Raw genomic sequence first — 24,974 nt, 5'->3', positions numbered from 1 at the left:
ATCCTATCGAAATGTATACTTTAATCTATTTCTCTGAATATACTTTTGACCACTCTGCAAAAACCCTCTCTAGCTTGATTATAACTGTGCATGTACACAATACACACTCTCCATTTGACCAGTTATTGTTCTATTGTGGTTTTGTGAAAGTGAAGTGTGAAGAAGACATTCCCTTCCTTTCTTTCCTGTTTTCTCTCTGGCTAAACCAACCAGAAAATAATGTCACAGTGAAAGGGTGAAATGCAGGTCTATTCATGAATTACGTAAGGACCCCTCATCCCTCTGACAGATCGGGAAGAATCATCTTCATGTCAAGGTGAGGAAGAGTATAATGTCATGGTAAAAGCCAGCGATATGGTTCAGTCTCATCAACAGCATGCAATTCTACAGCTTTTATGGCATCTTATGGGGAAAAGTCTCCATCTGGGGAAATACTTAAGAGTTGAAAGTGTTTTACAGCTAGAGAGCTGTGTGCAAAATACAAACGTACACAGGACAATATTGGATTTTCTAAAGACTAAGTGTAAGTGGTATGGCACAGGATCTCTTAATAACACAGACTTTTAATTCTTGTCTGATATGTTCATAAAAAAGCACAGACACACTCTGGGATCAGTAATAGCTTTTATTTCTGAGTCTCCTGTATAGTCCAAGCTAAAATTCCAAAAATGGTTCTCATTTATTAAGAGCTTTGCTTAGAGGATTTAATGAAAAAAATAATAATTAATAAATCATTTGGCCATAACTTTTCCATTCATGAGTTTTTAACAATTTTTTAAAATGTTGTATTTAATTGGGACTGTCTGTTTCCATTTCTCCTAGAAAACAAATGCAATTTAAAAAACAAAACAGAAAATACAATAATAATAATAATAATAAAAAATTATGAAACCAAGAGCAAAATTACACTATACAGTGCATTAAGTACTATTTTCAGCTTTTTTTTTTTGTAGCTGAAATTTAATTCCAATCCAAAACTGACATTTATATAAATAATTAGTTTCATGGCATCTTAAACACATTAGTTATGGGAAATCCCACATTTATCCCTACATAGTCTTGAACAATATCGTCAAGTTTTGTCTCTGCAGTAAATTATATAAAAATAAAATAAAAGTAAGGCTATTTAAACAAAGCTTTATTTTTTTATATATGAGAAGCAAAGTTGCATGTAATAACCATGAATAAATGTATGTTATTGCATAGGAAATGCAGACAACTCATTATACAAAAAACAAACATTTCAAACAAATACATGTATTGGCTCAAAAAATGAGCTTGATGAGTTGAACTGTTACAATGTACAGTATTTAACAGACATTAAAGGGGTCATATCATACTTTTCAAATATTTTTTCCCTGAGGTCCACCTAAAATGTCAGTCAAGTTTTCTGTATCAAAATAGTTTCTCATGACCACTTTCTACGCTTTTTATGACTCTTTCTGAAAAAGAAGTGCAAATGTAAACACCATGTTGATGTGAAATGAGAAGTAGTTGGCTCATGTTTGTGGCTGGGCCACTCTTTCCTTACATTTCCTAATAATTCTAGGAAGGATGAGGATTTTCAGTTGCTCCACAAACAGGAACAGCATACGGTTCTTAACTCATTTCACTCTTTTCAATAATTCATTTGGAGTTAAGTTAATATTTTTTGGTTGCTGAACACCAAATAGGAGACTGGGTTGGATGTACAATACTGTCAAAAGGTACAAAGCTTTTTCTTAATATACTTAACTTATATTTAACTCTATATAAATATTCATTTTCCAATGATATGACCCCTTTAATACAAGTATTGCATTGAGAATAGAAAAATGCACTCCACTAAGCATAGAACCACAATTCAGTGTTCATACCGCTCCCATATTTACATGGTTCCAAAGTCAAGTCCTTAAAATGTAGCATGTTACTGATTGGTCAATAAGCAGATGGAATTTGCTGCAAATGTATCTAAGGTGTCAAAAGGCATCAGATTAAAAACTAAAGGCATTTCTAAGGTGAATACATGCTGTATATAAAAAAAATGTTTAAATGAGTAGGGTGTGTGTAACTAAACCAAACTAGACTAGACCCCTTAAAAAACTATTCATTTTTATAATCAGTAAAATTGTATTGAATAATACAGTTGTCAATGTCCATTATATCAAACATAATAGATTATCCATATTTTGTTATTGATTCTTTTTTAAATGATTGACTGCTGTCCTTCAAGCAGACTAGATGACATATTCAGTGTTGCCATAGCTCAGTCTGCTTGCCATTCAGGATGGCTTGTTGAAAAGAAAGTGAAGGAGTGGATGCCGAGTTGCAATATCCTTCATACTGATATTAATTATATTATTACATGATTTCTTGTTTGACTATTAATCAAGTTATGGCAAGAGTGAAATGTGCAACCTTATGTGTGCTTATGAGATATTAAAGAATCCTGTTCTACCCTGTATTTCTTTTCCTCAAGATTAATGTCCACATATTATGTGTGTGTATCCAACCGTAATGATAAGACACTCCCCAGTGCTAGAAAGCCTTGAATTTTAGATAAGTTCTCTGTGTATGTGTGTTAGTATCTGTCTGTACAGGGTGAAGCTCAGACAGTCCCAGGACAAACGATTAACTGCCAGTGTCCAGCGTATCAGATATACGTCTTTGGAGAGTTTATCTAGGTTTTGGAACCAATCAGAATTTTGTTGACTTATGTATTGACGCAATTAGTATCCTCTGTCAGGGTATAAATGTGGTTGATTTTGAGTTGTACGGGGGCGGCCTACGAACTCCGTCGAGAGTATTGAAGCTGACTTCTGCTGATGAAATTGCAAACTATTTTCTTCAAGTAAAATTATTATTATTAATTGAACTCATCTCTGACTCCTTGTCTTCATTGCGACATATCTGGTCCTTGGGTTTTAACTGTAAATTCCCCTACAAAAGTATCTTTAAAGCTAGTTTACTGTAGCTGTTAAGAATTTGCAGTGTTTCTCAGAGAGGTACTGGCTTTCAGTGAGAGTGCTTGTGTGGCTCTTGTAACATCAATGCTGGTTGAGTTACAAATAAATACAAATAAAAACAACATATTAATTTAACTGGCTATTTGGTCACCAATATCTTATGCAAAGTATAAGATTCAATTTCCCTCTCTTTCACCTAGCCATACACACACACATGGTCTCTCATAGGCTAACTCTGGTCACTGTGGCTGCTCTTTGAGCTGCTCCTTCAGGATGCCAGTCTCTGTGGCCCTCCACACGTGCAGGGCACTGCTGGAGGTGAGGAAGAGGAAAAGGATGAAGGCTATGGGAAAGCCCACAGTGTCCACCATACCTCCAGCCAGGGCACTAAAACTCAGTTTCCCCAGGACCTCCAGAGTGGCCAGAAAACTGTAGTGGGTGGCCTGAACAGAGACAGAGACAGAGAGAGAGAGAGAGAGAGAGAGAGAGAGATGGAAATACAGAAAGAGGTTTAGCATCAACTAAACGATTTGTGTGATTCTCTCAAGAACAATGAAAAATGGACAATGAATTATAAAGGAAGAGAGGGAAATGTGTTTTGCTGTAAGGCTAGATTCAGGTGTTACCCTTGTGTGAAACATGCCATTCATTCACAGATCTCTACATTATGAAATGTTTTTAAATCAGCAAAGGTCCTGCAGTTAATTATGCAAATAATCTTTACATTAGGAGGCACTGATTTGCGAAATCTGACCAGTAACCCAAATTTTATTTAATTTTTTCATCTAGGGCTTATAAAGAACTCATATTACAATACTATAGTATTTTGCCTAAGTCATTTAAAAAGAAGACATTAAAATACTTAAATCACTGAATAAATAAAATAATACAAGTGAATTTAGACATCACAACATAATAATGCCACTTTTTTTTTTACTAAAACTAAAACTATAGTAAAAGTTTTTAAAAAAAAATCTGAAATAAAATCAAATCTAAATATTAGATTGAAAACAAAAATTAGAAATGATGCCTTAGCGATTATATGACATGAAATTAAAATTAAAATATAATTATTTAGAAACATAAATAATATATTTAAATGCAAAACAGAAATAGATCAACTTGGATGATAAAAATGAACTAAATGTAAGAATAGGGAAAATGAGCAGGCATAATAAAATATGCATAATTAAATGCATATAAACATGCATTTTTACAATAAGTTACAAATTTCACTAATATCATCTGATCACCAATATACATTGTGCTTCCCTAATTTAAATGGCCCTTTTTGTCTTTATAGGACATGACAATGGTGACAAGAATATGTGAACAACTGTAATGTCTGCTTTTGACCTTTTTCACATGTTACTTTTCAATGTAACTGATGACTTTTTTAACTTGATTCTTATTTATCAATTTTTAACTTTGCCTCACATCAAAACAATTCTGACAGGAGGAACAAAGTGCATCTGAATCCCTCTTTCCTGTCTGGACGTCACAGACAGTCTCCATACTCTTCTCCTTCAACATAGCACACAGGTTGGGAAAGCAAAGCCAAGTCAATTCCTTCACATGACCCCTCCACTAAAGTTAAGTTAAGTACCTTTATTCCTACAAACTTGTTTAAGATGTTCAGTTTCTTCCTCCACCACACCACAAACATTCACAGTATCCGTTTTCAGTCAGCTAAAACCACCTTAAAACACACACACACAAGCTGCTCTCGCTACGGTATGAATGTCATAGGAACATTTCAAATTAACCTATAGTTTACAATCCTCCTCCTGGTTATTTTAATCTGAATGTGAATCTGGAGTTTTTCATTGCTTAGGGACTGAGGGAAAACATACACTTGTCTTATTGTTTAATGAGTTTTGTTAGTGCCATTAATTCAGCACTATTGAGCTGGTGGAGTGACAAATTGCCAAGAGAACAGTGAAAGATCACATGCAAGCAGTGCAGGCCCATTTAAACAGGACAATACAATCATGTCAAAGATGAATGAGGGGATGAAACAAGAGAATATGGGAGGGGAGAGATATCTGTGAACAGTGAGAACTACAGTTTATCATCTAGGGGACACATAAATAAACAAACAGAGAGAATGAACAAATGAACTAACAAGGACAGAAATTAGGCAACACAAGATTAGCGGGACAGAATAGGAAGCTGATTGTTGTGAATAGAGCTGGTTTGGATGCACGTTTTATTGATAGACATAAGTTACTGAAACAGTGCAAGCTGTTTCTGTTGAGACTTTTGCTGCAAATTATTTTTTTGATAACTAGGGAACATACACGAGAATATAACACAAATCGTCTTGAACTTTTATGCCCCACATGAGCACCACAGTTCAATGTGTCAGAGCTTTTGAACTACTGTAACCACTGTGTTACTGCAACAACCAAAGATATAATCTTGACCAATTATAATAAAAAATAAAAAATAAAAAAAAATGTCAAATCTATGAATGTGAATAGACTTTCTGATGCATATGCTTTGTAAGTGATTGATGAACTGAATGGTTTGACGTGCAGAGCTAAAGAGAGTGTGAAAACTGCTCAGATCTCTGATGGAGCTATTGACTGACAGATAAATGAGCTTTTGACTGCTGTGATATGCTCACATATGTGGCAGACAGGAAACACTCTTAGGCTTTCTGCAGTATAAGGCCTGTTGTGAGACTCTACCTTTCATCAACTATCAAAAACTGTAAGATGCATGTTTTGCTGTCTTCAGAGCTTGACTGATGAAACTAAAGAAAAAACACAATAGATCTGTCACGCTGTTGACCTTAGGTGAACACATGTGATGCTGTTAAGCAGTATGCTCTGATCTGTCAGGGAGCATGAAGAGCTGTGGTCAGTTGAAGACGGTGGCATGAGATACCTGTATGCTCTCCTCAGCTCTCTGTGTGCAGTTCATCATTGTGGTGAAAGTCAGAGTGGTGATGAGACCAGCTATGAAATGCTGCAAACTCAGACTCAGCACTGCCATACCTGAGGGAGAAAGAAGACGGGATCCACATTAATACAACATATTTCCCTACATACTACTCATGCTTTAGGTCTGCGTCAAAAAGCCTGAGATCATAAGCAAATCAGAGCGTGTTCCTGTTGCAGATAGTCCTCAAGCTTGAATTTGTGACTTTGAATTTACATGCTGCCAGTAATAATGCATAGTCTCAAATATTGTACTGAAGATCTGGCAGTGTCAGCTGTTCATAAGAGAGGTGGCCTAAGTAGCTGCTCTTGTGGTTGGTTTTCTGGTGTTCAGTGCTCTGAAGTGACCAATTAAATGATAATAGAGGGTCCAAAATTAATTTTCCTACGCATTTCTGAAATCTAGAGGTGTAAACTACTGGGCTGGTGTACCAATAACACATCCAAATGTATCTTTCTTTTGTCCAGTTTGGTAGCCAATCCAAAGCAGACAATTATTGAAATGCATATGAAGTATCTCACTGGAAGACATGCTGTGATAAACAGTATGACAAATTTAAACAGTTTTGAAATCTGTAGACTGTTCAGCTAGTTTGCAAGCTGCACTGACTGGTGAGACAGCAGAAGTTAGCAACAGGCAACAAAATTGTGGAAGACAGCAAAAGTACAAGACGACAAAACAGTGGGAAGCAGGATCCCATACAAATCTAAGAAAACCCCCCAAAAAAATAAAAAATAAAATGATATATAAATATATATATATATATATATATATATATATATATATACATATACATATATATACATATATATACATATATACATATATACATATATATATACATACATATATATATATATATATATATATATATATATATACATATATATATATATATACATATACATATATATATACATACATATATATATACATACATATATATATAAATATATATATATATACATATATATATACACATATACACATATACACACATATACACATATACACACATCAGGTCATCAGGTGGATACCCTCCTTCAACAGTGTTTCACCAATTAACCCACAACACCTCCAGAGGGCTTGACAGCTAACCCCAGCGTCCTGGGGCAGCCCCCTCGGCCCCCTGGACTCCACAACCAGTGCTCTTTTATATTCCCTCCCTACCCGGTGGGCTGTTCCATGGCCCACAGCGCTTCAGCCACAGCAATCCCGATGCTGTCTCTGCTCTTTTTGTGATATTCACCACGAGCCGTCTCCTGCTGGGACCTTTTATTCCAAGTCTGGACAAGGCACTCCAAAGTGACTGCCCAGGAAATCCTCAGCAGCCTACTTCCACTGGCAAGTTCCAACCACAAGAGCAGCTACTTAGGCCACCTCTCTTATGAACAGCTGACACTGCTAGATCTTCAGTGCAATATTTGAGACTATGCATTATTACTACATCCATGAATGCCTTAACTGGAGCCTGCTGAATCCCACTTGCCAGAACTGCACTTCTTCTAGGCTTCTCCACTGTCTTAACCAAGAGGTTCATTGCAGCTGCAAACAAGATGACCGAGATGGTGCATCCAGTTATGATTCCTTTTTCCTACCGCTGCCAGCTGGTGGTGAAGTCCCCACAGGTGAATCGCATCCTGAAACGGTTGAAATACTCCTGCAGGAGGTGCTGGACTTTCCCTGGGACATGGTACGCATGCAGTGTGAGATCCACCAGCTTGTGAGGGACAGTTCCATATGCATTGAATATATCTAGCCACAGCACTGCAAGATCTCCATGGTTGCGCTTTGCATCCTCAATTATCTTTGAAATGACGCTTGTATGCTCGATACACCCTGGAACTCCTGGGACGTGAGTCTACTCGCCATTATTCCAAAAAATATCTTACCCTCCACATTCAGAAGGGAGATGATATGAACTGTTTTATGCTCAATGAATTTTCCTCTTTGGGGAAAAAACACCCCTCTGCAATGAGCCACTTGTCTGGAAGACGATTCCTTCTTCACACCACCTTCAACAGCTTCCAGAGTCTCCTTCTCAGCTGCTCACATTGTTTGTACACTTTGTATGGAATCCCATTGGGTCCCGGTGATGAGCCAGCACTTGCCCTTCTGAGGAAGTCATTGACCTCCTTCCATGTGGGTTCTTGATCAGCAAACTTGATAGTTGGTTCTCCAAGTTTCATCAAGGTCTCTCCAATCTCAAATTCGGTGCCCCTTCCTGGATCACTATGTGTGCTTGAGAGGTACTTCTCTACCTCTTCTCTTGATGCCTGAAGTTGACCCGATCTTTTGTCCCCCAGGAGCTTAGTCAAGTAGGCGAACGGGTTCTTCGTGAACCGCTCCCTCTGCTTTGCCCGCCGTCTTCGATCTCTCCTGTAGTACTCTGCTCGGCGTAAGGTTTTTATACGCTCTCTCAGGTTGTCTCAGATTTCCTTCAAAGCTGGTTTTCCCCCCATATATAAGGAATTAATTTCGGGATCCTATAGTCAGTGTTGTAAATTAACAGAAAACAGAAACTGTAAGAATTTTTAAATGTACAGTATATGCAGATTGAAAACCTTTTATTTTATAATGTGTTCTTGGGCTTACTTTTACTCAACACTGTCACATCTGTGTTAGAGGGAACAGGACTTTACATGCTAGTTATTACACTCTGCTCTCCCAGACTATTATTTATGCAGACATAACCATGTCAAACTACTAGCAGTTTAACTTAACATACACTCAAATCTGACTCTATATGATGCCCCAGTTGATGCTTAGAAATCTGTGTCTTTTTGAAGTGGATTATTTAATTCACAGTAACATCCACCTAGAGCATGAGACAGACAGTCTATCATTAATGTCTCAAATCAATTATTACTAGAAGCCCATTTGCCAAAAAAAATAAAAAAAAAAGAAATCATGAAGCTTTCACATCCAGCTCCATCTGAATTATTCACTGGAAATGTTTAGTTCTGCCTAACAAGACTTCTCCATTACTTATCCAGGAACCACAGGAAGGAAAATCAGCTCTTCTGAGGCATCCAGTCTCATACAATATTGAAAAATATTTTTTGCCGAACTTTATAATTCTTTTTTTTTTTTTTTGAGGGGGGTTAGAAGGGGTGCAGAGTTGCTTTGTTCCGTTTTGTTTGGGAAAGAAGCAGAAAGAGAGACGGTGAAAGAGAGAATAAGGAAGAGGGAGTTGTCAAACAGAAGCTCGCTGACAAAAACATCTCGACTAAAAAGCCACGACATCCTGAGGATGAAGTAATACAGTGGCAAAAAATACTGAGTAAAACAGCTAAAACGCGAGTTTCCCCATTTTCATTTTTTTTTCATTTTCATTAAATAAACATTCATTAAATAAACACCTGTGAGAGAAAAAGATGCGAGAAAAAAAGAGAAACAGGCAGAGGGTTTGAATATGGGTTTATTCATTTATCAAAGTGAGCCGTGAGAATACTCAAGGTAAAATAGCGTTGGCCTCCACAGACAGAAACACAAATGCAAATCCACTTATGCAAGTTGAACCGGGAAGAGAGTATGTTTGACATAACTTCTGTATGATCACTTCTATAGAGCACATGCATAAAATTTGGCTTGAATTGTGCTGAATCCAGGCACTAGGAGTATAAAGACAGTCATCCGATCAGATCTACAGGAGTCTTACAGAAGATTCATAGAATACAATTTCAAGATAATTTTCAAGAAAAGAGAACACACTGATCCGAGGTTGGATCAGTATTGAAAGTTCGACTTTGGTAAGATATCAGCCTCTGGTGCTTGGTTTTATTTTAAAACAGACACCTAAGGCAACAAATAAACAGCCTTGAGCAACTGATGAAATGAAACCAAGTCTGTGAAGACTAATCTGACCCCCCCCCTACTAGTGAGAGAAAAAAACAATTGTCGAGTTCAGCAATTTTATTTGCATAATATTTGCTTATACATAAAAAATATATAAAAATATATAAAAAAAATGTTAAAATATAAAAATAAAACAAAACTCTCCAATTGTCACGTATCAAAGAAGTTTTTGTCATTGCGATTAGATTTAAAAAAAAAAAAAAGCTTTGATAATAATTAGTTTAAATTAATTCTGTCCAAATATCTTATCCTACCTATCTGTATTTTATTTATAGTTAAATTACAAAATTATACACTATGTTTACAAAAAGACAAAAAACATTGAAATAATCTTAAACATCAACTGGGAAGTCGTGGCCTAATGGTTAGAGAGTCGGACTCCCAATCGAAAGGTTGTGAGTTCGAGTCCCGGGCCGGCAGGAATTGTGGGTGGGGGGAGTGCATGTACAATTCTCTCTCCACCTTCAATACCACGACTGAGGTGCCCTTGAGCAAGGCATCGAACCCCCAACTGCTCCCCGGGCGCCGCAGCATAAATGGCTGCCCACTGCTCCGGGTGTGTGCTCACAGTGTGTGTGTGTGTGTCACTTTCAACTTTTGATTTTCACTTTTCTATTCTGATTTCACCAGACAGCAAGATGAACTCTAAGCTGGTCTGAATGACATTCATGTAAAACTCTCTCTTTTTATCACATGCTGTTGTTTAATGCAGCATTTATTAGCAGAGTTTTATTCAGACAAACCCTGCCTTAACACGTTTACTTTGTGCAAGGTGCTGAAACACACACTTCAGCCTGTCAATGGAAATAGCTGGAAACCAGAGATGGTCTCATGGATGCTTAAATGCAAGGGAACAGTAGAAAGCTCATAAAGCTCTTTTCAGAAGAGAACAGGTCGATTTCACTTCTATATATATATATATATATATATATATATATATATATATATACACACATAAATAAAATAAGTCTGCACTAATTCCAATGCTGGAACATCACCATGTTTGTATACTTTAGTGTGTACAGGGACGTGCATTTCTCACCTTTCATCAAGACCGAGGGCTCCAGCACTATGAGAAGTGAGCTCTGGAAGACCATACTGACAGTCCGCATCATAAACACACGTCTCATCAGCAAGCCAATACTGCAGACATAAAGAGAGAAAGTTCAGTTATATTATCTCAGACTCCACATATATGCAATATAATGTAATGTAATGTCATGTAATATAGACCAAATTAAATTTTTTTTAAAGAAATTAATACTACTATTTGTTGGGGACACATTCAATTAATCGAAAGTGAGAGGGATGTCTTATATGATTTAAAGACATATGCATATGTATAAGACATTTGCAACAATATTTCTTGAGCAGGAAATCAGCATATCTGAATGATCATGTGACACTGAAGACTGGAGTACCGTAATAAGGGTCAACCACATAGGACTGCCACACTGAGACACTCCTGTACACATGCTTACATGCAGTGTGTGTTTGCTTACACACTCAAATCGATTCTTTAATAACAGTTAAGAATCCCTCAAGAGAACTTCCTTCATGACATAATCAATAACACAACAAGATCCACAGCCCCAGGCTGATTAACCCCAGCTAATTAGTGACCATCACACCCCTCAATTTCTCCCAGCTCCAATCAGAACACCCAGAGGGCCCTGTCAATCAAACACAGGGTCTGGAGTCATGGCTTCAACAGCTTTTCTTTTCACATCTAATATTTGTAATCAGTAATGCATAACCATTAAAATAATTTTCCATCATGTTCTCTGAAAAGACTAGCCTACATGTATTAAAGCTTAAAGTGGTCAGACAGCCTGATTAAGAACCAGGCTCAAGTTAAGCACTGGTGACAGGATCTGTTGCATGAAAATAAGTTTAACTTGTCCCTAAGGTTGTAAAAAAATTGTGTCTACATAAGCATCCTTTCCATGTGAATAGACCGTGAGGCCTCTGATAGAGAAAGTGAGTAGAAAAAGAGAGAAGGAGATGCGGGTAAAGGTCAACTGGACTAGACTGGAGACTGGAGAAGAGTAACAAATCGTCTGTCATCTTAAACCAGCCTTTTAGATCTAGATGAATCCAGTCAACAACAGCAGCCGGTCAGACAGAAAGCCAATCTGCCATCATTCTCATGTAAACACCGTCCCTGCATCCACTCAATAACACTCTTACATATTTCACTCAGATGAGATGAGAGAGAGAGAGCTGTAAGAAAGACAGACAGTCTTAAATAAGAAAACCAGCAAGTTAGAGAGAGAGAGAGAGAAGGGTGCGAGAGATCAAAAACGGTCTAAAACAGGCCTATCACACGAGCAGTTAGGCTCGATAAGATTCATACTCTCAGATTGCTGATGGCGATCAGTGTGTGGGGGTCAGTCTTTGGCCACTCAAGCATTTCAGATGGGGCCGGGATAAGTGTCCAAATTAGCTTTTAGTGGCCCTGAACAGACAACGGCAGAAACCCAATCTGTGGGAAGCAAGGCCTGAATGCACGACTGTGTCGAATGAACAAGCCCCCTGCATGTGAAACTTTACATTCCTCCCCATTCACTAACACTGCATTTAGCATAGAGAGAGAGAGAGAGAGAGAGAGAGAGAGAGAGAGAGAGAGAGAGAGAGAGAGAGAGTAAAAGAAAGAAAAAAAATAAGGGACAGAGAGAGAGGGAGAGGTTACAGAGAAAAGAAAAAAAAGAGGTGAGATTTGGGCAGATATTTAACTGTGATGGTGATTTTATCACGTTTTAGTATCTCTCCCATTCACCTGGTATTTGGAAGGCTTGTTCATTTATGCACAAAATGTATGCTCTGCTCAAACAGTGCAAGAATTTGCTCAGAAGGAAAGTTAAGAGACTGGACTTCTTGCAACATTGATTAAATACTAGGCTAGCTACCTTTGAAAGGTTTGGGGTCAGTAAAAAATGTAAAAAAAAATTTAAACTTTATTTTATGCTCATCAAGAGCATAAAAATGTGAAATACTATCATCATTCAAAATAACATTTTAAATTTTCATATAATTTAAATAGAACACTCAACTCATCAGTGTCACATGATATTTTAGAAGTCATTCTAATATGCTGATTTGCTGCTCAATAAATATTTATTGTTATTATCAATGTTGAAAATAGCTGTGCTACTAATATTTTTAAAAGAACAGCATTTTGTTTTATAGTAATCTTTTTTTCAAAGAGACAATAGACAAAGGGTGACATTACTCTGTCTTTTAATAGACCAACATTACATCATTTTAACTAAAGTTTACACCAACGTAAGCGTCAAGTGTAGAAGCTCATGTAATGCATTCCAGTGGTTTATAAAAACGCATTAAAACATGTTCTTTCATAATGCCATAAGGTAAAGCAAACCGGCCTGGAGAAGATAGCACATGTCCAGTATGAAGAGTATCATTTCAAATGTAAAATCTGATACATGACTGGATGTTTGCCCTCAAGAAATAAAGACAGAACCACTGCATATGTCTTTCTCCAAAATTCTCTTCCCCTTGCCTTTCTCAGAACACACTTACAGGTGTGTGGGTCTATAGTCAATACCGATCGAGGAAGATAAGCGACTTGGAACGATTTAGGCAACCAAACTCTTATTTTAACTATTACAAGACATAACTGGTAAAAACCGGTCTCATGTCAGTAGACAAGAGCAACGTATCAGCAACAAGTATACCTCTATTCAAGCAGTCCAACTTTATGCATCCTGGAGGCCTTTCAGCTCACACCTGAGCCTGTTTTACTCTCAGCTCCCACAAAAGGCTGTGTTTACTTCCATTACTTCAATCTCTCTATCTATCTCTCACACACACTCTCTCTATCTCTTTCTCTCTCCTTCTTTCACGCCAGGGGCTGAGATGGGTGGAGAGATATAGTGAGAAAACACTGAGAAAAAGAAAAGGGCCACGTTTCTTTCACAGAGAGATGGTGGGGCCACAGAAACTGATAAAGCAAGTGGAGGCATTGAAAAAGGTGTAAGGAGAAATCCAAGGAACAAAGTCTTTCAATGCCATTCCTGTAACATTAAAAGCAAAGCGTGACATAGCTAGAAAGGGTGTTGCAGCTAGAACTGATTCAGTTTCAACATTGTTTTATAAAATAGTTTAAAAACACACAGACACACATACACAAACTCCCTACCTGTACTGAGAGAGCAAGAAGCCCCCGATTGATGAGCCACAGATGGAAAACGCCATGGCAACCACCCCGTTCCACACCCCGAGCTCTCTGGCTGTCATGTGGTGGTCCAGCAGGAAGAGAGGAAACATGGTGACAGCCCCCTGTTCACCTGTAAAATATTAGATTACATCAGCACATACACAAAGTTCAACAAGTGTAAATGCTCTTTTCTCTGAGCTTCAGATAGAGATAAAAAAAGACCAACTGACCGGATTATTGAAAATGTGCTGGATTCTTATCACATTGGATCAGAATTTTCTCAAAACAACTCCTGATAATATACAAACTTAGTCAAAACAAAACACTTCTTATCTGAGAATGGGACAAAAATTCTAACCTGAGAAGAGGCCATGTTTTCGCACTTTAGTCCTTAAAGGATCAGTGCCTGAATTGCCTTCCAGTGTTTTTTTATTTATTTTTTTTGTGAGAGATTGTCACTTAAACTCAGACAAATGTGACAAAAACAAAAGATGGCAGTGAAAATGCTGCCGTTACATTGCGCAGAGTCCTGCGTCGCTGCATGATAGCGTTTGCACAGAGGCCTTGGTAACCCACCGCCGTGTATTATTTAACGGCATTGTCATTATTTATGGAGTCTGCCTTCAGTTCGACAGCGAGACAGCCCGCTGAATGACAGCTCTGAGAGCGCCGTCAAAAAGAAACTGCGCTTCCGGGGTCCCCCGGATGAAACCGGTGAGAAACAAAAAACAGAAATTCAAATCAAAAATCAGTCGTTTCTCTCGGAGTTCTTTTACGGTCGCTGACAGCACCACGTGAACGCTTTGACATTGCTTTCTTTGTGAGGAACTGAGTCTGACAGTAGAACTAAATCTCTAAAAGATGTTGTAAAGTCTGTAATGTGATGGCAACAATGAACAATGGGATTAATTTTTCACATTCAGCACATCTTTTCCTCATATAATGCAGCTATAATGTATGCCACCCAGGTCCAATGCGTTCAAAGAATAAGGATGCAGTTTTACATAAGGTTGAACACATAAAAGCCAGTCACATTCGCTTTGTAGTTTGCACACAAAGCATTAAAAACTACTTGTTACTTTGCATATTATGTTTTGACTAAAGCCAAAATAAACAGTTACAGCCTAATTCTTGAGAAAATCTGGCAAAGTTCCAGCATAGCCATAATTAATTTGAAGACTACAGTAACCTGACCACAGGTAGAACCACAGAGGCCACTCATTACCATAGTAAAATCAAAAAGGCTTCTAAACTGCACTTAAAGGGGTCACATGATGCAATTTAAATTTTTCCTTTCTCTTTGGAGTGTTACAAGTTCTTGGTGCATAAATAAGATCTGTAAAGCAGCAAAGACTAAAGTCTCAAATCCAAAGATATATTCTTTATAAAAGTTAAGAGTCAACCATGCCTACCTAACACGCCACCCCATGTCTACGTCACGATGTGGAAAGATTTACATCTGGGCCACCCAGATGTTCACGCAATGAAAGAAGATGTAACTTTTATTGTCGCCGTTGCCATCGCCATCCTATCATGGAGACATTGTGTGTGTTAGTGCTGTTAGTGGTTAAGTTGTAGTTACAACACGTTTCTGAACAGTTCAACCCAAATATTCAGATGTGTGCAGTGCATTTTAAGGAGGATGAGGACTGTTTCTTGTGAGAAAAAGGACAGTCTGGTGTTTCTGACTCACAATCTGTAATTTAAAGAATTTACCACTTATGATTCAAACACAAGTTTTAAGCAGAGTAGAATTTGGCGTATCTCTAATCACAAATGCAGACATGGTTTTGTGTTTACACGGCGCAATACACAACACAACATGTAAAAAAGACAGTATAAGTCATTATAATCAGTAGGGGTGGGAAAAAAAAAATCGATATTGCAATATATTGTTGTGCTCTCTGTCGCAATAAATAATCGATACACTAACGCCCAATATCGATATTTTATTACAACACAAAATGATTAATTTACCCGTTGTCAGTGTCACTGTCACTACCCAATATCTACCATTCTGTTTGCGGGGGGCGCTGTTCGAGTAAATAGGGGTAAAGTGGTGCAAACAGCGGCCGGTGAAGAACACAAGTTAACTAACAACAACAGAGAATTGCAGAAAAAAAGAGAAGCGAGAAGAATGGCGGAAAACAATAAAAAACTAATCAAAGACCCACCCGCTAGTTTCCACTCTAAAGTGTGGAGACACTTCGGGTTTTACGAGACAGTCGACGGAAAGGCACTGGATAAAGACTATGCAATCTGCAAGAACTGCTTTGCAAAGATAAAATATAACAGCAACACTACGAATCTACAAATGCACCTCGTTCGCTATCACGGTGAACTACTCTCAGGTGATCAGTCAGCCGACTTCAGCTTCTTCAAAACAAAGCTCCCCTTTGGGTCGCCGAGGGCACAGAGTATCACTGAGTCCATCGCCGAATTTATTTGCAAGGACCTTCGCCCTTACAGCGTGGTCGAGAATGATGGATTTTGCAGAATGTTGACAACACTGGAACCGAGATACGAGATACAGAGTCGACAGCACTTTACAGACAAAGTCATCCCTGCATTGTATGCAGATACCAGAGCCAAAGTGGAGGGTGCGCTCCGGTCTGCTAAACGAGTTGCACTAACCTGTGCTGGTTGGACGTCAAGGGCCACAGAGTCCTTCACATGTTAATGTTCATGTTGTTTTGTAATGTTCATGCACTTTTATCTGTCTAGATGTACAATGTTTACATTTAAGACCAGGAGGCAGTGAGTTATTATGCAAATGCATATTTCTTTGCACAATGTTGGAAATGTTGGCATTAATAAATGCATAAAATTTCCTTATTGCTTCTTTTTCTTTTCAGTCACATATATCGTGATATATCGTTGATGAAATTTCTTCCAATATATTGAATATCGTAGATATTGCGAATCGTGATATCATATCGTGGACCACATATCGCCACAGAATTGAATCGTGAGGTACCTGTATCGTCCCACCCCTAATAATCAGTATTTATGTCCCCACTGGATGCAACAAATGCTTCGTTTATAATGGGTTTTATTTTTTTTTTGTCTTGTCGCACCGTGACAGACAGCATCACAGTATGGTAAGGTACGTAACATTTCCATCCAGCGCTTGAGGAATTCGGCCAATAACAACACAATGGATAGCTGGCCAATCAGAGCACACCTCGCATTTCAGAAGCAACAATAATGTACATTATGTGGAAAATAATGTGTTTTTTAAACCTAATGCATAAACACATTGCATTACACCAAATACACAACATAATGTTCTTTTTAGCATTGTCATACGACCCCTTTATACAGGTGAATCTCAATAAATTAGAATGTCATGGAAAAGTTCATTTATTTCAGTAATTAAACTCAAATAGTGAAACTCGCGTATTAAACAAATTCAATGCACATAGACTGAAGTAGTTTAAATCTTTGGTTCTTTTAATTGTGATGATTTTGGCTCACATTTAACAGAAACCCACCAATTCTCAAAATCTCAACAAATTAGAATATGGTGACATGCCAATCAGCTAATCAACTCAAAACACCTGCAAAGGTTTCCTGAGCCTTCAAAATGGTCTCTCAGCTTGGTTCACTAGGCTTCACAATCATGGGGAAGACTGCTGATCTGACAGTTGTCCAGAAGATGATCATTGACACCCTTCACAAGGTGGGCAAGCCACAAACATTCATTGCCAAAGAAGCAGGCTGTTCACAGAGTGCTGTATCAAAGCATGTTAACGGAAAGTTGAGTGGAAGGAAAAAGTGTGGAAGAAAGAGATGCACAACCAACCAAGACAACCGCAGCCTTATGAGGATTGTCAAGTAAAATTATTTAAAAGGAATACTGCAGAACAAACAGTGTTCATTGTGTCAACATGGTAGTGTAAATGCACACAAAATACCAAAGATTATCAATAAACAGTTCATATTCTGCAGATTTTCTCATATGTGCAGTCTGGAAATGTGCTTCAACGTTGTGCCTCAGTCTTTTTTTTTCTCCTACGCTGATTCAGACTAATTATTTTTTTAAGCAGGGACTGAAAACAAACAACAAGGCTGCTTATTTATTTCTATAAATAATCTCAAGAGCAACAATTGTCCATTTCATATGGGATTTCATTAGACATCCACAAAAACACAGAGGAGGAAAGCAGAAGAGGGGAGGCACTGGGAGGAGAAAGAGGGAGAGAGAGAGTGAGACAGAGAGAGAGTGGGGAGAGATGCTGTATCAGTTCACCTCGGTTAACAACGAGAGATAATGGGGAACAGATGAAGACAAAAACGGAAAACAGATTCAGGAAGAGACGGATCGATTATGCAAGTCTCAAAAAGCAAACAAAAGCACCATAAAGTATGTGTTATTTTTGTATTTGCTGGAGTTCTTCCCTTCCATTAAAGTTGTTAACTGTCAGTGAGTTAAATTTGAGAAACAATTCAGTCTAATTAATGGACAAATCAATGAGATGGGTTTTATAAATTACATCAACCGATTCACTGTAAGTATCTAACTCAAAATTTCACTCAAAATTTAGCAGATATCTTCTCTCACAAACCCCCAAACAGCAAGACAGTCAAGAACTTTAGTGAATAATGATTTACTTTTCAGTCTTTTCGTCACACTATTATAGAAGGTTTGCAATACAGTGGATCATTAGGACTTTTTTTTTTTTTTTTGCATTAAAACAAAGAAAGTCCAGGATATTCTCCAAATATTCTTTTTTTGTGCGCCACAGAACATAGAAAGCCATACAGCTTTGGAGCAACATGAGGATGCAATGAAAAACAACACTTTTACTAATCTTCAAAAGTGTGTGAGAGCCAACGAGTGTGAGATGCTGACTAAAAGCAGCAGTATGATAAATCTCAAAGTCCCCAGTGTCTTTAGCATGGGAACAGCCTGAGGATCCTGGGCCCCTCCCAGTTCATGTAGGTTACCGTGCTGTGTGTATCTGCATCTATGTGTACTTGAGCAGGTCACACAACTCCATTGTAAATGCACCTCAACCAACGACAAGCCCCATACCAAGTCTCTACGGACCTCTGAGGTTATAATCTGCAAAGGTCTAGGTTATTCCCTTTACATTCTGGGACACAATGACATAATTGTTTGGATGAAACAAAAGCATCGAGGAATATCACTTGCACCGTTAACTATGTGAATGCGAGCAAAGATACAGTGGTATGGATAGGGAACAGAGACGCAGCCTATTCAAAGTGTGATGTACTGTAAGCTCACATATCTAAACAGAATGCTTTTTAATGTTCACACCCGAGTTACACAATGGTCCAGACAATGGGAAAACAATGTAGGTCAACTAAAAGACATCACATACTTTTACTCATCTTCTTTCTTTGGAATTTCTGTGTTCTCCATCACTCTCTACTCACGCGCTTTCTCATACCCGATGCCCCCTGTGCCTAACCATCTCTCTCGCTCTCTTTGACTCTCTCTCATAGTTGACCATGTGGTGGGTGTTCATTAATTCATCCCCCCTGCAGTCCTCTGCGTTCCCTCTGGAAAATATTTGCCTCCTGTTCGCATCACCCCTTCACCCCTCCATGCACTACTCCGTTCCCTTGCCCCTGCTGTGCAGGACAGAGGGAGGGCAGCATCAGGGGATATTCATGCATCTATGTGTGTATGAGTGTGTGCTATGTATATATACAGCTGGAGAAAGACAGCGAGACACAGAGAAAACCTGGCATTCTACTTCTATAGAGAATCCAACTTTAAACCCCCAGAAGTACACTCCCACCTCCAGCTGGACTCTTCCCAAGGAAGCTCCACGTCTGGCCCAATCCCAGCCCCCTCCATCCCACCAATGTCCACCCCCACACCAAACACCCTTTATTAACGCCTGGGCTGAAATAACTTATATATAACACATTTTGGTAACAATCTGTGATGCAATACAAGCACTAGATGACATGAAACAACATTAAGTGTAGTGCAATTGATTTGTCTTCTTAGTGAGACACTTACTTTATTTTACAGTCCAATAAACACTGTATTAAAAAAAGTTAATAAGGAATTATGTTTTGTGAACTCCTATGTAATATTTATGTTCATATAAAGCTAAATGAGAAGCAAGCAATAAATGAAAAAAGGCAAACGTCCATTTAAAGGCATGTTGCATTCCAAGCACAGACTTATGACTATAACTTCACCATAAACGTGCATTTAAAAATAATTTTATAGCTTATTGAAATTTATTGATAAACAATTTTCTTAAATAAATACTTTTGTTGTTTTTTTCCAGAAAAAAATTTACACACTCCTAAAAAAAATTAAATTTACTTGAGAAACTAAACAGCATAAAATATTAAGACGTATTTTTTAGGTAATAAATCCTGAATTATTCTTGAAAGTTTAATTTCTTATCCCATTGGCGAATTGGTATTTTTCTTTTTTCTTTTTTTTTGCATTAAGCATAAACTGCACAAAGGACTGTTCGATTTGTGATAAAAATGTTAACGAGAATAAAAAATGGAAAAGGAAAAACAAACAATTATTATTTTACGCAAATTAGATGCAAGTACATGTTTCTTACTTTAAATATGTTTATATTTGCTGAAACCCAAGACACAAATACTACATATAGTAAGTATAGTTTTTAAGAAAATTGTGTTTTGCAATTTACTTGCACACAGATGTTAGTGCATTAGTAAACTAGTTTGTGTTCTGTTTAATAGTGATTATGATGATGATCGGAGGAGAAACCTTATAAAACAGATTAAGAGGGGGGCTTCCACATGTCCTGTCTGCTTTTGTCTGCTGAAGCTCATCCGATTACAATGCCAAATCTCTCTCTCTTTGCCAGAGACACATCCACATGATACACAAAACTTGGTTTTCTGATTAAATTGTTCTGAAAAACATACAACACTTAAATGAAGTGACACAAACAAAATACATTAACATAAACAGTGCAGCACATATTTATGTATTCAGTTTTCAATAAGAAATATCACAGAGACACAAAGAGACTCTAATCCAGACATAATCCCCTTCTGGTGCTAAACACCACATTCAGCTCATTGAAAGTGATTCATTAGCTGCTATTTACAGTATGTCTATATTCTTTGATTCAGATCATGCACAGAAGTTGGGCTTGTGGTTAAACGCTGGTGCAAAACTAAATGAAAGACTTCAATATCAGTTCCAGTGTACAGACATTCTGAAATGAACTGGGTGACCAAACTGTGTATGGTTCCTGATGTTTAGTGGTTTTAAAATCTTTGAGCATAATGTGACCGTGAGCATGGAAAAGGACGAGACTGCCATCTTGTGGAAAAACAACACATTACCATGACTTAGTTTCAAGTTCATGGTCAACTTATTCAACCAATTATAGATGTACTTTAAGATCTCCAAATAATTTAAATCAACCCGTCTGATGTCGAATTATGCAAATATCTTACCTAGTTTGTAAGTGAGAACGTAGAACATTGTCCATGGCGTTCCTGGCACAGACAAGAGCTTCCTCCACACCTTCCATGGCTGCATCACATCCTTTGACCCTCTCCGTCCTTCTCCCTGTCCCCGCGGAGACTCTCCATCCAACACCGGGGCACCCCACACGAACAGAGCAACACCACCGTACACGCAAGCCAGCAGGGTGAACATCCACCCCCAGCCTGCAACATCAATCACAGCCAGGAGCCCCCCTCCAGCAAAGACAGACCCAGCTTTATACCCCACCACCTGCACGGTGTTTCCTAGACCCAGCTCCCCCTGACCCCTGAGTAGCCGCACGGCCGACCCGTCCGCCGCAATGTCCTGCACTGATGCCAGCAGGTTCATAGCGAGCAGGGAGCCAGCTACGCCCATGTACTGAACATCAGGTGAGATGGTAGCGCTCACCAAACAGGTGAGGGCCAGACCAGCCACTGTGCCCACTAACCAGCAGCGCTTGGTGCCAGTTCGGTCCACCAGAGGGGCCCAGAACACCTTGAGCACCCAGGGGAAATAGAGGATTTTGGTGAGGCTGATGTTGGTGAGGGAGTGGCCAGCACCACGCAGGTACACCGGGAGCAAAGACGACTGCAGGCCATACGGAATGCCCTGGATGAAATAAAGGAGACCCAGGAACACCAGTTTGTCGTTCATCATTGAGAAAGTCGGGTTTGGGGAGCCTCAGCTCATTGTTGTACTCTGTAATCAACACAAGCAGAGTGTTTGACATGGACTTGTCAACATAAGTTAGCATAATGATTTCAATTTAAGACGTTTCTAATCAAGACAAGACAGCACAAAATTTGAACTAACAGATAACCTCATACTTTCCCAGTTGATTGATTACAGTACATTAAAACGAATTAAATATGCACATATTTGCATACATTTCAAGAACAGAAATATGAACACTGGATAAAAACAGGTTTTCACAATAATTTTGTTGATATACAGTATTAAGAGTTAAGGGCTTTTACAGAGGGGATTTGGGATATCTTTTTTCACTCAGTGAATCAGGGAATACTGTCAACATCCAGAAAAAAGAAAAGAAAAAAAAACTTATAGGAATAATACTGGAAAGTCTGGCGTATGGTAGTGCTATTGAAGGGAATGTTTCGGGTAGTTTGTTTCTCATGGTTTCTACAATGACATTTCTTCTCATTTTGAGGAAATGCCTTTTAAAGATATGTATTGTATTTGAAACCAGAAGCAAATAGATAAAATGTACCAAGGTAAACACACATGTATCATGGATGTTTACTTTCCGCTAGTTTGAATGAAGACATGTTAAAATAGACCCAAACCATAGCTGCATGGTTATTGCCAGTAGTACGTTACCTTTCCTTAAAAACACAAACCAACATTGCAAAGAGTGCCGAGTGGTTCATTCATTTACTGCACGTCATTCATTAATGACATAAAATAATATCACAGCTGGATATAACTGATAAAACTAAAGCAAGCGTCATTAGATATTTTTTCATATAACGTTATATTTTGAAAGCTAACGTTACTACGTTAGACATTAAAATAGAAATAATAGAGATTTAAATATTCAATGACGATTTCATTTATAGTCATAAGCAGTCCATTACTGTCAACATATGCTCGAGGCACTTGAGGGAGACTAACAATTAGGTTTAAGAACCACGCAAACTATGTATATAGAAATGTGCAAATTAGTACAGCAAATATCTTACTGTATTTACAGGTAAACGTCTCTGTCACCCGCTGTGATCGATGCAGCATAACCTCTATTTTCCAACCCTCGGTACTTCCGCGGGAGCGACTGACGTAACGCACTCTTTCAACTAATCAGCATAGATCTCCTGAGCCACTAAATCAACAGCGCCACCCGTCATTACAGCGGTACTGCAGCGTATGACATTAGGAATGTAAGAAATCGCGCCATCCCGTCTCAAACTTCATCTTTTACCTACAACTCCCATTGTTCCAGTCGAACACGTTTCTGACACACATTCTTCTTCTTCTTCTTCTTCTTCTTCTTCTTCTTACTTTTTACGGCGGATCGCAGACAGATATGTGCATTACCGCCACCTATCTTGGAAATGGACCATTAACACTTCCTATACTATAACCTCTCACCAACATAACACCCTTTATTTACCCGCACAGAGGCTTCATAGAGTTTCATCCGGCGCTGCGTGTTCAGCTCCTCCGTCCACTCTCAGCCCCCATGACAGGAAAAAAAAAAAAAAAAAAACACACCCTAATTTAAATGCGCTTATTTAACCCAGTATTTCCCAAATATTCTACCATTAGATTTATTATACTCCTATCTGACATTAATACATTTTGAATTGTAACCTTAACTCCTATATTATTTAATTCCTCCTTCAACTCTTTCCTTTCAACATTATATCTCCTACAGTGAATTACTACATGCTCAACTGTTTCACTAACTTCACATGCCTCACATAAATCTGTTGGACTCTTACCTATTAAATGCAATGTACTATTCAATCTTGTATGCCCCAATCTTAATCTTGTAATCATATTCTCCTCATACCTACGCCTACCTGATACTCTTCCTTTACCCACTATTGGCTCTATTTGATGCATATGTCTACCTTTTATTTCATTATCCCAATATTGCTGCCATATTTTCAGAATATTCTTTTTAATAATTGACTTAATTTCTGACCTACTAAATAAAATATCTATTTAGTATATCTACTATATCTCTTTCTATTGCCTTTTTTGCTAATGCATCAGCCTCCTCATTACCTCTCAACCCAATATGTGCTGGAACCCACAAAAACTGTACTTCTAAACTAGCTTGTTTGATTGAATATAACTCTTGAATTATCTCTATTACCATATCCTGTCTGGTTTCTGACTTCATCTCCTTCAAACTTATTAGAACTGAACTACAATCTGAACATATTACTGCCTTGGATATTTTAACTTCCCTAATCCACCTTATTGCCATAATTATTGCAAACATCTCTCCAGTATACACCGATAAACAATCTGATATCCTTTTATTCTTATACACTTTAACCTTTGGAATAATGAATGCTGAACCCACATGATCAGTTTTTGGATCCTTTGAAGCATCTGTAAAAATGTGCATATATTCCCCATATCTTGACCCAATATACTCCCTTACATTATATACTTCTATTTCATATGAACCTTCCTTTTGTCTTTTTTCTAATAAACTTAAATCTACTTCTGGTTGGGGCATAACCCATAATGGTACTGGAGATAAAGGAATTATTGGAGCATATCCAACCTCCTCCAATCTCATATCTCGAACTAATTTCCCCACACTCCATCCAAAACTATTACACTCTCTCTTCTCATGTTCCCAACTAGGACTCATTACTTTCCTTGTTGGATGATCTTCTCTCTGTCCTCTCAAATTTGCCCAATAAGATGCCATTAATTGCTGTCTTCTTATCTGCAAAGGCATTTCACCCATCTCTACCTGAAGAGCCGAAACTGGAGAAGTTGGATATGCTCCGCAGCAAATTCTTAATGCTTGAGATTGAATTCTTTCTATTTTAACTAAATGAGATTTATTTGCAGAACCATATACAATACAACC

At 38.1% G+C, this 24,974-nt stretch overlaps 1 protein-coding gene across 2 annotated transcripts; it reads right to left on the bottom strand.

Moving 5' to 3' along the window:
- Window positions 1-2,930: 2,930 nt before the first annotated feature.
- On the bottom strand, window positions 2,931-23,248 carry LOC132139779 (major facilitator superfamily domain-containing protein 3-like). Of its 2 annotated transcripts, none has more exons than XM_059548392.1 (6): window positions 23,101-23,248; window positions 21,367-22,099; window positions 13,912-14,059; window positions 10,792-10,892; window positions 5,838-5,947; window positions 2,931-3,388 (listed from the first exon to the last, which is right to left on the bottom strand). In XM_059548392.1, the coding sequence occupies exons 2-6, from the start codon at window positions 22,055-22,057 to the stop codon at window positions 3,185-3,187; spliced, it is 1,254 nt and encodes a 417-aa protein (XP_059404375.1). In that variant the 5' UTR covers window positions 22,058-22,099; window positions 23,101-23,248; the 3' UTR covers window positions 2,931-3,184. The 2 variants fall into 2 exon arrangements, with proteins under 2 accessions (XP_059404375.1, XP_059404376.1); XM_059548393.1 differs by having other exon boundaries at window positions 23,110-23,213.
- Between the last annotated feature and the right edge of the window lie 1,726 nt (window positions 23,249-24,974).

The sequence above is a fragment of the Carassius carassius genome, chromosome 4 (genome assembly GCF_963082965.1).
Source record: "Carassius carassius chromosome 4, fCarCar2.1, whole genome shotgun sequence".
NCBI lineage: Eukaryota > Metazoa > Chordata > Actinopteri > Cypriniformes > Cyprinidae > Carassius > Carassius carassius.
The sequence above is the reverse complement of the archived record's forward strand: the minus strand, read 5'-3'. Positions and strand labels throughout refer to the sequence as shown.